A 16,062-nucleotide genomic window follows, 5' to 3' on the forward strand; every position below is an offset into this window, starting at 1 on the left:
AATTTTAAATCACTGCACTAGGCCGTTTTTGAAAATAGGCGACTCATATATAATAATACAATTTAGAATTAAATCTTGAAAGTTACCCGAACCAGTGACAAAATTCCACTGTTGCTGTGCACTCAGTTGTGTCTTCTTTACAGTTTAAATCCTATTGTTAATTTTATCCCAGTTTTCAATCAATTGTTTTATCTGTTGCAATCTTTCAATTTTTACATCAGTAATGCTGCAAAAAAAAAGTATAGTTAGAATATTTTTAATGACATTAATAATGAAGAGAATTCATGAACGTTGTTAACTGTATCATTCTTTGATGGCAGATGTGAATGGTGATGGACATCTAGATGTGCAAGAAGTTGAAGCCATACTTATTCCTGAGGTATGACAAAAAGTTTTATCATATTTTGTTTTTATTCCTTTCAAAATACTTGTTTATATCTTTTGTGTTATTTTCAAAAGAATAGGTTTTCAGAATGCCACAAACATTTAAATTGTTTAAGTGTTACGTGTTGTAGAATCTACAACTTCTAAGTTCAAATGAAAATGACCGCTCTGGAATGATTGACTTTTAAAACAAGTATAAGATTAAAAACTACTTCCCAAATTCAAGAGGTTAATATGCCTTTCAGTGACTAGTACAACAAATGATTTTGCACATCTAGCAAAATCAGTTGACCGTGTGTTTCTCCCCCGTCCACCAGAAGACGGAGCTAATCCTCTGGTCCCAGCCTCCACTAGCAGCACTGTCCACCGGAATCCCCTCCTCCTAGGTGGTGGCATCCATGTCCTGCATACACACACTCCTACATACACACACACACACAAACAAGTCCTTACACACATACACACACGTCTACACACAAACATGTCCTTACACACATACACACACGTAACCGCCCAGGAGGAGGGGCAGGCTTGGGAGGACAAGAGCCGTTTCTAGAAACAATAGCCCCCAATGAGTAGGGTCCTGTTGCAACTTGTGATTCCAGAAAACATAATTCGAATTCAAAGTGTCAGAATTCAAATTAGATATACACACACACACACACACACACACACATATATATATATATATATATATATATATATATATATATATATATATATTAATATCTTTTTTTTTTTTTTTTTTTGTGGAATTAATCACTTATGGTTTTCACTTCACTGTTAAATAGCTATATGTCCGACTATGTGTATGAAGAGAGACAACTGCACAATTTGTTTGGGCAGAAGAAAATGCTAAGGAAATGAAGCATTACATAGTAAATGTTTAAAAGGCAGCAAGACAATGTGTACCATTCTAAAAAGAACTTTGCCAAAGTGATCATACTAGGAGGAAGACTCCTGTATAGGAAGATAAATTAAAACTTCCAAATCCTATCTGAGTGTTGAAATTTGAAGAATTTTTCAAACTTGGATTTAAAATAGAATATTTTGTCAATCTGAATTTTGTAGTATCAATTTATGTAGTTATACTGAAATAAGACTTCAGTTTCATAGAGCTAATCATCTATTCTGTTCAGAATTAAATTGGGTTGAAAATACAGTGAAATCCTGTGACAACAAATACCAATATAACGAAATATCCATTTCAACGAAATGAATTTTTAGTCTCAATGAAATTGCTATTACAATGCTTGGAGTCCATAACAACAAAATTCTGGTTGCAGGGAACAAAATTTGTGGTCCCTTGAAATCCGTTGGAACGGGATTCAACTGTATGTTATGCCCATTGAACATAGGATAATTTCTCCTTAATACGAATTTTTGCATTTTCTGGTAACATGTTGTCACATAAACTTAATACATAAACTCCCAAACCATAGCTTTGTACACTTATTTTGTCTACTCTTAAAGTTTCATAATTTGTCATTTTATTTTTAAAAGGTTAAGAAGTTGTATAATCCTAATAATGAAGAAGATGATCCTGCTGAAATGGAAGAAGAGTTTCATCGTATGAGGGAGCATGTGTTTAATGAAGTATGGGTTTGTTATTTTTAAAAATCACTTGATAGTACATAATGATATTACACAAAACTGGCGACTTTAAAAATTGATGTTTCATAAATTTCCAAACCAAGAAAATGAACCCTTCACAAAATTTAAAACTGAAAACAGACCGTTCGTGAAATTCTGGAGCCCAAAATCAGAATCTAGCAATATCTGTTAGTAAAAGAAATCCATTTTGTTCACATTTTGATTTAATATAATTTACATATTTTTTAATATCACTTTTTTGTTTTTTTTGCTAATAACAATCTGAACTCTTTATTAATATGAAAGGAAATTTGATAATGTTTTGTGGGATCTAGTATACCGAAAGATTTCAAAAGACCACGAATTTAATTAACAGGTACTAGTGGTGTAAGTAAATGGTATACAGGGGCAATAGGGTGGTTCAAAAATACATGTAAAAAAAGTTTCTCCTAGATAACAGGACACCCCTCAATATTTTTAAACTTCTGGATAGTAATACAGTCAGACCTCGATATGAGGTCACTCGCTAATATCACCTCTCATATAAGAACACTATTCTAAAGTCCCGGCTCACTGAATAGGAATTCTATGTTGTATCTTATCGGATATATGGTCAGGTCATAATACATTAATCGCTTATAAGGTCACTTCTGTCTGATTTCTTTAAATGATTTCTGTGCTTAATAGACTTCCAAGAATTTTCCACTATATATGATCTTTAAAAAGTGGAAAGTCGTATTCCTATTGACATTGCATGTAGTGCACAGAATGCAGTAGAAAGTCAGTATTACGACAGTGACCCTAAAATATGATGCAGTAACGAGAGCACTTAGCGTGTACATATCGCACTTTTTTACCAGTCATGAGAAGCCAAAGAAATTTTTCAGAAAATAATCAGAAACCATTGTGCTTAAACTAAGGAAAAAACTATCAGTTCTGTATTAATGATAATTCAAGTTAGGTAAGTTGCACATCAGTTCTCTGCTTGGGCATATTTGTATGCAGCTTTACTCTAAATGAAAGTTCTAAAAAATCATTTCAAAATTTCTTATTGATTTCAAAGGTTTTAATTCGTTAAAATCTATTAAACTATTATAATCTAATTACTGATATTTTTAAACGTTTATAGTTTTTAAAACAATTTAATGTATATACATGTTTATTCCTTACACACATGTTATGAAATATATATGGATCGGTTATAAGATTACAATGCATATAAGATCAGTTTTGTGAAGTCCCGAGGGGTGACCTTATATCGAGGTCCGACTGTATACTGGAAGAATTTTAGCTTCCTATTTCAACTGAAAGAGGGTGCTCAACCCCCTCCCCCAAACCTCATATGCGTGGGGAGGAGGTTAAAAAAAGTACATTGAACTGAAAAAACAATGCTACGTATTGTTACATACACTAGTAATATGCATATACATTGCATTAAAATAATAATTTACAAAAAAAAAAACGCTGGGGAAATTAAATATTTCTAAACTTGTAGCATTTTCTATGCTATGGTTAATCTTAAATTAAGGGGGCATTGAGCACCGTCTTAATATTTGAGTAAGTAGCTAAAACTTTCACAGCATAATACTATTATTAAGTCTAAAAAAAATAGGGGTGCCCGGGACTTTCACTCGAAAAAAATTTTTTTTTGAACTACCCTGAGGGGTATGCAGACAAAAATTATCTTTTGGGTGGGATTTTTTGTCCTAGTTGCTGTTAGGTGCCAATGTGTGTTCAATCCAAGGGTTCTTTGAGGGGTTTTGACCCCAAAACTTTCCCTACCTAAGGCTTAAATTTTAGATGTAACTTCTTGTTGATTCTTGTGCTTTATTCTGCAAAAAGTGAAAGTGCTTTGAACACCTTGCAGTCGACTGTTTTGGAATGCAAATCTGGATTTCATGTCAATTCAAATGCTTAAGTTATGCTTAAACCTTGTATTTCTGAATGATCCTTATTAAAGTATTTTAAATAGAGCTTTCTATACATATTCTTCTTTTTCTTCATATGTTTTTTAACATTTGTTTCTCACTTAGACTGATAAAAACAAGGATGGTCTGATTAGTCTGGAAGAATTCCTCAAAATGACAGAGCAACAAGATTTTCAAAAGGATGAGGGATGGAAGGTGAGTTAAAATATTACTAACCACTTACTAAATAATATACTTTACATGAAGCATAATATAGTGAAACCTCACTATATTATGCTTCATTGCTATTTGAGAGTGATAACAAACACTCCCAAATAGCAAACTTTTTGAGTCCCAAAAATTTTTCTAAAAGCTAAGGTTGTAAAAAGTGGTTTTACAAATCCTATGTCATCCTCACCTTTGGATTTCAATTCTATCCCCCTTTCTCCAACCCCCTATTTATTTTTTTTTCCTGCATTTCTTTAAAAAAAATTTTTTTTTCACTTCAGTTTTTTTTTTTTTTTCATCAAACTTCATATTTTATAGTTAATTGTTTTTGTTGCTGATATAGTTTGATCTCCTACAATGTGAATTGAACCCGTCTTTGTGTCTCCCACCTGCACTGTAGCACTGCCATCTGGACACAGAGCATTGAAAGGCAGCGGCTGTAGCAAGCAGTACCCATTAAGACCCCTTGTACTTCACCATTACACTGAGATATTCCAATGATTCTAATGTCATATTATAAAAATTATTTGTTAAGCTGACCCTCAGGAAAGTTTTCAAACAAGATATGATGCAACATGCTCTTAACAAGAGATGGAGGACTCTTGCAGAAAACAAAACGATTCTGAGTTATTCAAGGAAGACTGCAGACTGTCTTTAGAGGTCTCACCATACATTATTTTGCGAGACCATCTCTGTTGAATCAGAGTGGTGCTCCAGAATGTTCTTTATGACTCTAACAACCAATGACTTTTGAACATTTAGAAAGTTTTTTTTTTTTTTTTTTTTTTTTTTTTTTTTTTTGCACAAGCACTTGATTTTACATCCTGGGCCTGTATTGGAGATACATTAGGTTAAAGCTACGAATTGAATTAACAAAACAATGATTACAAATTTCAAGAATGGCAATAAATAACTTTTTTTTTTTAATGTATAAAACACATTTAAATGTTGTATTCGACTATCACAATATGAGGACATTATTAAATAAATTTTGACTGTATGTTCAGCTTTTTAATTTTAGTTTCAAAAAATAAGTGCTGGTTATTCATTTTAACTTTCTGGGAAAAAAAATCTGTTTAAAAAATAGTGATTTTTACTATTTATGGATGTGACCGTCAGACTTCATAGTTGTTCAAATATTCCTGATTTTTTTAAATACTTGTTTTAAGGAATTTTTTCCCTTGCAGTATTGCCAAATCTGCCAAAAAGGAAAATTCCCTCTGAATTTAAAAGGAACGGGAATGTATGCTTTACCGAAAGTTGTCATGCCATCTTTAAAAGTTCCATTTCTTTGCACCCTAAAATGTATTAAGTATTTTAAGAGTTTGAAGTAATTTAATATATGCTACACTAAATTAACATACTCTATTTGTTATTTTAATAGTTTATAATATTTTTTGAGCAGCAGTTTTAGTAGCGTCAGAAATAAGGGATTTTAAAATATTTTTAAGTATTTTTTGTTCTACGTTCATTGTCAATAGTAACTTACATACAATAAGAGATAAATCAGGATATCTACGTTTGTACCAAGAGTTGTGAAACACCTTGTTTACATTATAATGGGCAACCACAGAAAAAACATAACGTTAAAAAACAGGTTTAGGTGTGTTTCAGAAACTAACCATTGTTGCAATTGTTACTGCATACACTTTTTCTCCTTTTCAAATTTGTTTTATTTTATTTCATTTTATTTTTATTTATTTATTTATTTATTTATTTATTTTTTTTTTTTTTTTTTTTTTGTTAATTTTTCAATTATTATTTTGAAGGATTTGGATGAACAGACAGTTTTTTCGGATGCAGAATTGGAGGAATTTATGAGGCATAGAGCTATGGTATGAATTCATTTGCTATTTTATGTAGTTCAGCTAATTCTGTTTATCTGTTTTAATTCTTAAAGCTTGTTATGAATGAGCACCCCTCTCCCTCCTAATAATATGATTGTTGTCCTATTCAATATCAATATAGAATGGATATTGCGGTCCATTTTTTCTTGGATTGCTTTATTACTCATTGGGTAATAATATTTTAGAGTAGGGGTGCACAACTTTTTTCAGTGAATTACACACCTATCATTTAGGGGGATCAGGAGGAGCAATTGCCCTGCTCCTTTATTTTTGAGAAATTAATGTGTAAGTGGGAGGTGGTTTTTAAAAATATTTGTCCATGTAATTTGCATTGAGTACATACTCTTGCTCTCTTGGAAAAATTCAAAAGAATGTGTTTAGTCACATGTCCCCAGGGCTGTCCAAATAGGCGAGCAATTGCCCCGGGCACTAAGATATGAAGGGTCGCCATAAACTAAGCGTTTTCTGCATTTCCTTTTTTTTTTTAAATAGTTTTTAAAATTTAACACATTAGATTTCAGATCACAGGCATCTCTAGTACGACACTGTTAATTTGTACTATGCTATATTGAAACCGTGTTATGCGAGACTTTTATATTTGCTTATTTAAATTCTTTTTCAATTATTTTTATTTATTACGTAGCTTAAATCAGGGCAAGATTTACTGTGTTTTGTGTTACATCAAAACTGCAATATGAAACTTTGAAAAAATGTTAATCAGTGCAATGTGTACTGTACAATATTAAAATCAAGTCTTCAGGTGTAAAATTTGATGATAACTTGAAGTTTATTTTTCAATAAAACCTACAAAACACATTATTAATTTTTTTGAAAATAGATATGTATAAAAATTAAAAATGACGAAAAACAAGAGAGGGGGAAAAAAATATTTACCAACTTCATTCACAAAGAACAAAACGCATACTATCAAAAAGGAAATCAGAGAATTTTTTGCACCAATAAAGTTTGTTTGAGCAACAACGAAAAAATAAAATAAATAGAATTATTCTATTGCTACATTATTTTTATATTTCATTGGACAAATTTATATTTTTTTTAATCGCAATACCCCAAAACAGTTTGTTATTAAATTCATCTTTTATGCAGTGTAATATAGAATCAGTTATAATAATCACACATTTTGTTCTGTTAAATATCAAAACCGTGGAGCACAAAGACTGTGTTTTACCAGGGACGCTTGTACATGTTTGATTATGATTCTAGAAAATAGGGAGAGGAGCGCGAGAAAATATTCGCCTCAGGCACCATCCTCTCTTGGGACGGCCCTGCATGTCCCAATGTTTTGCAGAATTGAAACATTAAATTCCTTTTATTAAATAGCTTCATTGAAGAAAACAAACTTTATTTAAAAGAAAAAGATAGCTGCTATGGAGCCTTTCTTGTAACTGCTGCTTAACCATCAGAGGCATAAAGCTTTGCACGTGTTAAAAACTAGCGGTATCCGCACAGCTTTTCCTGTAGTAGAATTTCAAAAAATCACTCAGTAATGAATGATGAATTTCCCACCAACATGCTATGTTAGTTTGCTCATCCATATTATGGTAATTTACTCGTCCATGTTATGGTAATTCGCTTAGTATTGCTGCAGAGGAATTATATCCACCAATGGTGGCTTAAAATTAGAGTAGAAGAAGAACAAAATTGAATTTTCAAAAAATCACTTCGAACTGCTCCTCCCTATGCTACAAACTAATTTAGTACCAAATTTCATGAAAATCGGCCGAAGGGTTTAGGAGCTATGCGCGTTACAGATATCCAGACATCCAGCTTCATTATTAGTAAAGATTAAAACAAAGGTCATGTGTGTGCAGTCTTTTTTTTTTTGCTCTGAAAAATGTTGAATTAAAGAGCCTTTTTTTATGCAGGAAATTAAACATTGTGCTCTAACAGTAATATTGGTTAAAATTTTAATACAAAACCGTATACATTATTATTTTTCAAAAAAATGTGCCATATTTTAGAATTAATATAAAATACATGTGGTGTATATATTGATTAATTTTCCATACTGATTATTACACTGCCATGTGCAGGTAAACAGCAGTATCTGCAGAAATGAGTTTTCAAGATAGTTAAAGAAATGTGTGGTGGATTCAATATTGACAATAAAAAAAATGTTTGAATTAGACGTTTTTTCGTGTCTTTTTTTACAGAAAAAAAAAATTAGCAAGCTTGTACTATAAAGATAACGTACAATAAATGACAAAAATGCAAAAAAAAAAAAAAAAACATTTGCAGTCACTGCCCTTTACCTGCACACAGCAGTATAAAGAAATAACATAGTAATAAAAAATAAAATTAGCCATCAAAAGGAAGATCTGGGAAAAACTTAAAACAAACAACTAAAGAAGTTAAACAACAGTTTTGTTATTAATAGATTTTACTTGGAGTACAAAGCCTCTTTTATTATGATTAAGTTAAGATTGAAGTAGTTTTTAATGCACATGCTTTAAAAAAATGCATGAAAAAACTTTTAAAATATTCATGTTTCTTTTTTTAACTATAACTCTTGCAAAATTCTTAAACTTTGAAGATATGTCTTAATCTAATTTATAAGCTAATTTTTGGGAAGCAAAGTGTTTAAAATCTTTATTTTACTTACAAGTGCATTGTTCTTCCTTTCTGAGTTGTATAGTTTTCTTTTACAAATTCAGTTTCAAAGTAAATTATGTTCTTTCATGTGAGTGTTTCTATTTTAAACGTACAATTAAGATATTTTAAACTATTTTTTGCATTTAATAATGTAGCACTATTAAAATGTGTTTCTACCAACCATTGAATATTTAATCCACTTATGTAAAATAACTAAAATTTTTAGTATCCTCCTGAATATGCTCAACATGGAGATCCAAGAGCATATTACAACATTCCAAATGCTCCTATGCAGGGTGTGCCTCCACATATTAATTACCAAGTACCTCCTGGAGGCATGCCTCCTCAACCTGGTTATCCTCAAGGTCAAAATTTTGGTGCACCTCCACAAGGCCATCCTCAGTATCCCCCTCAACAACAGCAATATCAAGGAGGACATCCTCAACAACAGTTTCAAGCTGGGTATCCTCAACAGCAACAGCAATTTCAAGGTGGACATCCCCAACAGCAGCAGTTTCAAGGTGGGCATCCCCAGCAGCAGCAGCAGTTTCAAGGTGGGCATCCCCAGCAGCAGCAGCAGTTTCAAGGTGGGCATCCCCAGCAGCAGCAGTTTCAAGGTGGGCATCCCCAACAGCCCCAGTTTCAAGGTGGGTATCCTCAACAGCCACAGTTTCAAGGTGGGCAACCCCAACAGCAATATCCAAGTGGACAACAACAGTATCCCGCGGGCCAACAACAGCAACACCCAAGTGGACAACAACAACAATATCCTAGTGGACAACAACAACAGCAGCAGCACCTTGGTGGAAATCAGCAAGTACAACAACCTAATATTCAAGGAGTTGCATCTAATAAAGCTTTAGAAAATAACGAGGCTGTTAATAAGAATGCACCAGATGCATCAAACTCAATAAATCAGGTAGGCTACTTTGATTATTTTAATGTCAGTTTACATATAAAGAACACTATTTCACTTGAGTTAAGCATTGTTGGCTCGTATGGTTTATCTGCAATTTAGTACAATAGCCGCCCCTTATATGAATCACGTTTGTTCTAAACAGTTTTGATTCAATAAAGATGGATTTTGTTCTGTTTTTGACAATTTGATTCATTAAAGCGGCTGATTCAATTAACTGGCGCCCAAGGTACTTGAATTTCATAATTGCTCTAAATGTGATTAGAAATTCACTGCTTTTACAAGAAAGCATTTTTTCCCCTCAAGTTAATTGGGTGTTATCACAATCTTAGCCATTAATTTACTGTTTATATACAGTATTATTAGTAATGATTTCATATCAAATAAATATATCCAAGGGTGCCCATATAGGAGGGTAATTGGGGCTCAAGCCCTCCCCCCTTTAAAATGAGAAATTCCTTGTTTTTTAGTGCTGTTTTCATTGCAAAAATGTATAAAAAAAATTTCTTTTCTACCCATTAATGAATAAGTTATTAAAAATATCAAATTTTAATATCTCTAATCTGTACTGAAATCGGTTTCCATGGGGAAAATATTCTGCTAAACCATGGGGAAAATATTTGAGCGCCCCCCCCCCCCCCTTTAAAATTTTGCATATGGGCGCCCTTTAATATATCCTGAAGTTTTGAATGTAATTTTACTTTGCTCTTGCTATTTAATAACCATTAGTTCAGATCTGAAAAGTATGAAACTTAGAAATAAAATTATTGAAGTGCATGGTTTTGAGTGCCGAATTCAGGGTTCCATTCTATGAAAAACAAACTTTTTGTCCTGCATTTGTATTCTGTATTTCATCTCAACAGATATCCCAACTGAGATCCTGACAAACTTTGAGCTTTATTAATAGTAAAGATACATTATATAAAAATTGCTGTCATGGGCAAGACATGAAATGTCTCTTTTTCCATACTGGCTCTGTACTGAAATCTAAATTAGTGCATACAATTGAGGCAGTGAGAAGCAAAGGGATGCAAGTGGATATTTTCAAATTTTGAATAAAACACGTATAAAGATTACGTCCTAGGTAGGCTTTCATTGAATTTTTTTTCTGAATCATGCTATACAGCAGCACCTACCAGGGCTACAAGCACTATCTCTTGCCCCAAGACAGAGGAGGGGTTCATCTACCATTTGTACTGGTTATCTCCAAGCTTTTAATTTTGCCACTTGCATCCCTTTGCTTCTCACTGCCTCTATTGAACTTTAACTGTTGGGACTTCCCGATATTTGAGCGACCAAGTAAGAAGACATTGGGTGTCAATGATGTGAATCAATTGATTTCATTGATTTTTTTTTTCTTTCATTTTAAAGATTTGAACTTATACCAAAGGTTCCTTGAGCAAATTTAGATTTCACCAGTTCTGCATCTTTCATCATCAATACAGACTTTCTTCCCAATTTCTGATTTTGACCCTAGAAGGTTATCCTCAACCATTTTTATCTATTTGAGGTCTCCATCTTTAGAAAATTCAAAATTATAGTCAATAACCACTTTATCCAAGACTTACTATTTCTTTAATGGAGTTAGTTTGTTTTTTAACGAGAGCAAAAAAAAAAAAAAAAAGAGGATAGATTCATGTACCAAAATTAGCCCAGGAATTAAAAGTACTAAGAATTGTAGAGAAGACAGGAAAATAATACAATTCTGAAATACTCAGTTTTTGCCACTATTGTTAACTGATAGTTAATATATTTATCACATCATTCAAAGTAACAATTGCATATTGTTTGTACAAAATCAAATTTCACAGGGATAGAAAAAGATGATTATTTTATTGGGAAGTGAATTGGAATGTAATTAACAGTGTTGAGAGAAAAAATTTTGAGTTAAAATTTACATCAGTTTAAATAATTTTATTCTTCTCTCTGAAGAATTTTATTCACCTTAGTTTTCCTCAATTTCCAATGTGCTCATAAATGATTTACATGTTGTATTGACTCTTTGCTAATCTTGACTGCTGCATTAAAAATTTCTTTTCCTTCTTTTTAAGATTCCAAATAATGTAAAACCAAATGTGCCTGAAGGAGCTGCAGCTCAAGCCCCTGCTTCAAACAAGCAAGTGCCACCTCAGACTAAGTCTTGAATATAATTTTGTATGATTGATGCAGTCGAACAAAAAGGATCTGATGTATTGAAGTAAATCCAATTATATTTCCATGACTTGTTGAGAAAAAAAAAAGTATTATCTATTCTTCAGAATCAGAAGTATGCTATAGAAATGAAAAATATATTTTAAATATATTAAAAACAAAACTATGCATGATTTGAAACATACTGAGCCATCTACTTAATGTTGCATTATAACATAAGATATACCTGATAAAAGTAAAATTGACCTTTTTTTTAAAAAATGGGATTTGAATTGATTCTTTACATTTTTGTGAGAACGCATTTCATAGTTTTTATTGTAAGCTTAAAAAATTGTTATTTATATTCTCTTACATTCCATTTCTGTACATATTTTTAGATTTGTACATTTTGTATATAACATTCGTTCTTAAAACCAAAAATTGTAATATTTTAATCTTTGTATAGGTTTATTAATTGGACAATTGCTATTTCAGTCTTTTAACTGAATTAATACATTCAGCATGATATAATATGAATGGTATTTATAACACTGATGATGAATAATTTTTAAATATCATACATTTTTAAATTGCTTAAAATTATGAATAAAAACATTTCATTGCATCACTAGTACTTGTGAATCATTAGTGCTTTTAGCTGTTCAAAATGAAACAAAAGAATAAAATGCTTTGTTAATTATTTTCATTCTAATGCCATCCTAGTCATCCTTAATTAGCTTTTCAGACCAATTTTATTTTCTAAAATCTTCTTAAATTATTCAGGTGAAAACTAAAGATAATTTTTACAAATGTTATTAACTTGAAGTTACTCGGATTCAGATGGGATGAAATTTTGAAATGATCATGGCAAAATGACGAGTGTACATGCCTTCAACATCACAATAAAAATGTAAGGAGGATTAAAAATAATTTTACGCATAAAATTATTGATGTCAAAGCAGTAGAATGTTCTAAACAAAAAGGAACGAATTCTATAGAATGAAATCGGATTTCAAAATATGTGAAAAATAGGGACTGACTTAATAATAACAGTTAAAAAACCGATAAAAGCATAAATTTTAAGCTTAATTAGTAAAATTTCATAAGCATGCATGTTTTTGAACTCGAAATCCATGAACAATTATCAGTTCCCACAATTTTTAAATTTTTTTTTTTGTTGTTGTTGTTGAAATTCATGATTTTCCATGATTAAGAGTGATTTTGCTCGAAATCCACGACTTACCAGGAAAAGCTCCTTCCTTACGCTTGGTTGAACCTTACGGAGTTATTTCATCAAATAAATCATTTTAAAAAATTTAAAAATTCTTTTTGTGTTCTGACTCTTTGATAAAAAAGATTGGGCACTAGAGATGAGATGGGCTTGGCCCGGGCCCTAGAACCGAAAATAGGTTTCGGGCCGGACTCAAGCTAAGATATTTAATCGTCAATCTCCCAACAAATGAACATTTTCATACTGCGAGAAAAATGTGAACATTTAAATCAGTTCAAAATCAACATAAAATTTAAGCAGGAAAAAAAAAACACACACACACACACACACACAGAAAATAAATTAACTTATTTAGAGAGTTTTTTTTTTTTTTCGATTACTATTAATTTTAACATGTCATGCAGTAATGCATTTGAAATGGAGCATTTAGAGAATATTTAACATAACATTTTCCATTACTAGGGAGATTCAAAAACATTTTGAACTAATCTGTTGCAATATAAGTACCCATGTTTAGTAGTTGTAAAACCACAGCTGAGAAAAACATTTCATTAAATCATGTAAGACTGCAGAAGGCTCGGTTTTAGACACAAGAAAGTTTCCCTCTGGCTTGTATTTTGGTCCGTTGCTGGTGTGCATTACTAAAGTCGCAGATTTTGCCTGTAATCATTACAATTAAGGCAGTGAGAAGCAAAAGGATGTAAGTGAATATGTGTAAGTTTTGAGTAAAAAACGTGAGCAGCACCTACCAGGGCTACTAGTACTATCTCTTGCCCTAAGACAGGGGAAAGGTTCTCGTACCATTTGTACTGGTTATCTCAAAATTTTTAATTTTGCCACTCAGGGCCGGAATAAGCCAGCGCGGGGCCCATAGCAAATGTTGCCAAGGGGCCCTCGTTTTCGAATGATATAGTAAACATTAGAGCACTTCTTCATGGAGACGGGAAGTGTACTTATAACACGCATGAATACATATATGTGGATATAATTTTAGAGCTTTACGATCCTCGTCTTCCCGTTACTACAAGTTTTTAACTTTTAATGGGCTGGTTTCCTTCAGTCAAAAGTACTACTTTTAGCCATTAAAATGGATTGAATGAGCAAGAAAAAAAAATTAATAAATAACATTGACCCAGAAAATACTTTCATTTTCCCAACAGTTTTTTTTTTAATTAATTTTTTTAAATGTCTGGTTTTCAAACAAGGCTTGATCTTGATGGCAGCACAAATGATGCACTTTGCCGCATCTTTCTACTAAGCTTCCACGTTATGATAAACAAGCAGCGAATTAAAATTGCACTCTATGCTTGCTGTCAACCATATCGTTGCCAATACACGTGAGTAAAGATGCGAATTAAGTATTTTGCACTGTGAATGGCAACACTGAATGGCATTTCATCATTTGTGATGTCATCGGCAGAAGCCGTAAACGATGAAAGCGCTCCGATTTAAGTTTTTTTTTAATATTAAACGTAAACAAGTTTTAAAAAATGGTCAGATCCTATGTTTTTTAGCATGCTCTTTCAGAAAAAAATACTTTTAAAATTTTGGAAACGACCCCATTCCAAAAACGTAATTTTGGACGACATAAAGAGAGAGGTTCAAATAATCAGTAATCCAAATAAAGGGAGAGGGTCCGGGAGTCCGAAAATTTTCGTTACTTCAATTCTAAAAACTCAATTTTAACGACCGGGATTTTTTTAGGAAGAGAAGATTCGGAGGCCCCCTTATTTTAACAGGGTTCGTACGCTCCGGGAAAACCGGGAATTGTCAGGGAAAATGACACTGTCAAAAATGTCAGGGAAAAGTCAGGGAGTTTTCAAATTTTGTCCTCCAAATTTTTTTTTCCATTTTTTTCCCAAGGAATTAAGTACCATGAGATCTAGTCTTCGTTTTTATTGTGATTTCACGAAAAAAATTGTTAAATTTTTATCTAAACCGACGCTGGCACTTAAAAACTGCAATCGAATAATGAACGTTTTTTTTTTCACAACGAAAAATGCGCCAAAAGAGCGAAGATTTTCTTGCATGGAGTCAGTGAGGGGAACGCATTTCTTTCTACTGCCTAAAGTTTTAGATGGGTTGCCACAACATTCTGTTCGTTTCAGGGTTCGTACGCTCCGGGAAAAACCTGGAATTATCAGGGAAAATGACATAGTCAAAAATGTCAAGGAATTTTCCAAATGTGTCCCCAAAATTTTTCTTTTCCCAATTTTTTCCCAGGGAAACTTGTTTTATGAGATCTAATCTTCATTTTTAACCGACTTCAAAAAGGAGGCGGTTATCAGTTCATACCGTATGTATGTTTTTTTTTTTGTTTGTCCACTCATAGTGTCTCACCTAGTGAACCGATTTTGATGATTCTTTTTTTAATGGATAGGGGATGGCTCAACTTAGGTCCCATTACTTTGTTTGACCATATTTGTTCTTTAGAAAAAAAGTTATGGGCAAAAAACAGTAAATTTTATGCAATTTCCCTATTAAATGATATTGTAGCGAAGTTCGCACTTTTCATCCGTGGATAACGGTGGCTCAGTGGTAGAATTCTCGCTTCCCACACGAGCGACCCGGGTTCAAATCCCAACTAGAACAAAGTGAATTTTACTAAAATTTCGTTTCTACTGTTTCCCGTATTTTCTCGAATGTTCTATTAATTTCTGTACCTTTCCAAGTCTGGAAAGTTCCAGCACTTTCTCAAGTATTCGCTTCATTTGGCTTTCACATTGTCTTCACTATCTTCATCTACGCGACAATATGAAACTCATTGTTATAAAAGTTTGGTGCCATATAACAGTAACATTAATAGTAATTGTAATGATAATTTTGAATAAAGGCTTTTCTAAAGCAATACAGTGATATAGAACCGAACTTCTTACTAGGTAACTTCTTACTTTTACTGAAATATCTACATTTACACTAAAAAGAATGAAATAAAAAAATTTTGAAAAAAAAAATAGAACCGACTTCAAAATTGCTCTAAAAAGTGAAAAATAATTTTATTCTTTAAACACCATCGATAATACTTTTAAACATAATTTTTGAAGTTGGCGCAAAAACAAAACGTAAAATCCATTGTAACCATGCTTCGTTCATATTTTTATCAAAAAATCATCCAAAGTTAGGAACGAAACATTTATATCGCTACTTAAATATGCTGTCATCAATGCGTAATGCATGTGGTAGTGAAGAAACTGGACCTGGTAAAATTTATAC

The 16,062-nt window shown here is 32.3% G+C and overlaps 1 protein-coding gene across 5 annotated transcripts in view; it reads left to right on the top strand.

Annotated features, from left to right (window-relative positions):
• The window catches only part of LOC129230600 (nucleobindin-2-like), a 41,440-nt gene extending 29,651 nt beyond the window's left edge, over positions 1-11,789 (top strand). For 3 of the 5 annotated variants that reach the window (XM_054865005.1, XM_054865009.1, XM_054865006.1), the window contains exons 8-13: positions 321-379; positions 1,888-1,980; positions 4,011-4,100; positions 5,882-5,947; positions 8,799-9,491; positions 11,540-11,789. In XM_054865005.1, the coding sequence (XP_054720980.1) occupies positions 321-379; positions 1,888-1,980; positions 4,011-4,100; positions 5,882-5,947; positions 8,799-9,491; positions 11,540-11,632 (1,094 nt within the window). In that variant the 3' untranslated portion in view covers positions 11,633-11,789. The remainder of the gene's footprint in view (positions 1-320; positions 380-1,887; positions 1,981-4,010; positions 4,101-5,881; positions 5,948-8,798; positions 9,492-11,539) is intronic. The other 2 variants (XM_054865007.1, XM_054865008.1) reach the window with 2 other exon arrangements.
• The last annotated feature ends 4,273 nt before the right edge of the window (positions 11,790-16,062 follow it).

The sequence above is a fragment of the Uloborus diversus genome, chromosome 9, assembly GCF_026930045.1.
Source record: "Uloborus diversus isolate 005 chromosome 9, Udiv.v.3.1, whole genome shotgun sequence".
NCBI lineage: Eukaryota > Metazoa > Arthropoda > Arachnida > Araneae > Uloboridae > Uloborus > Uloborus diversus.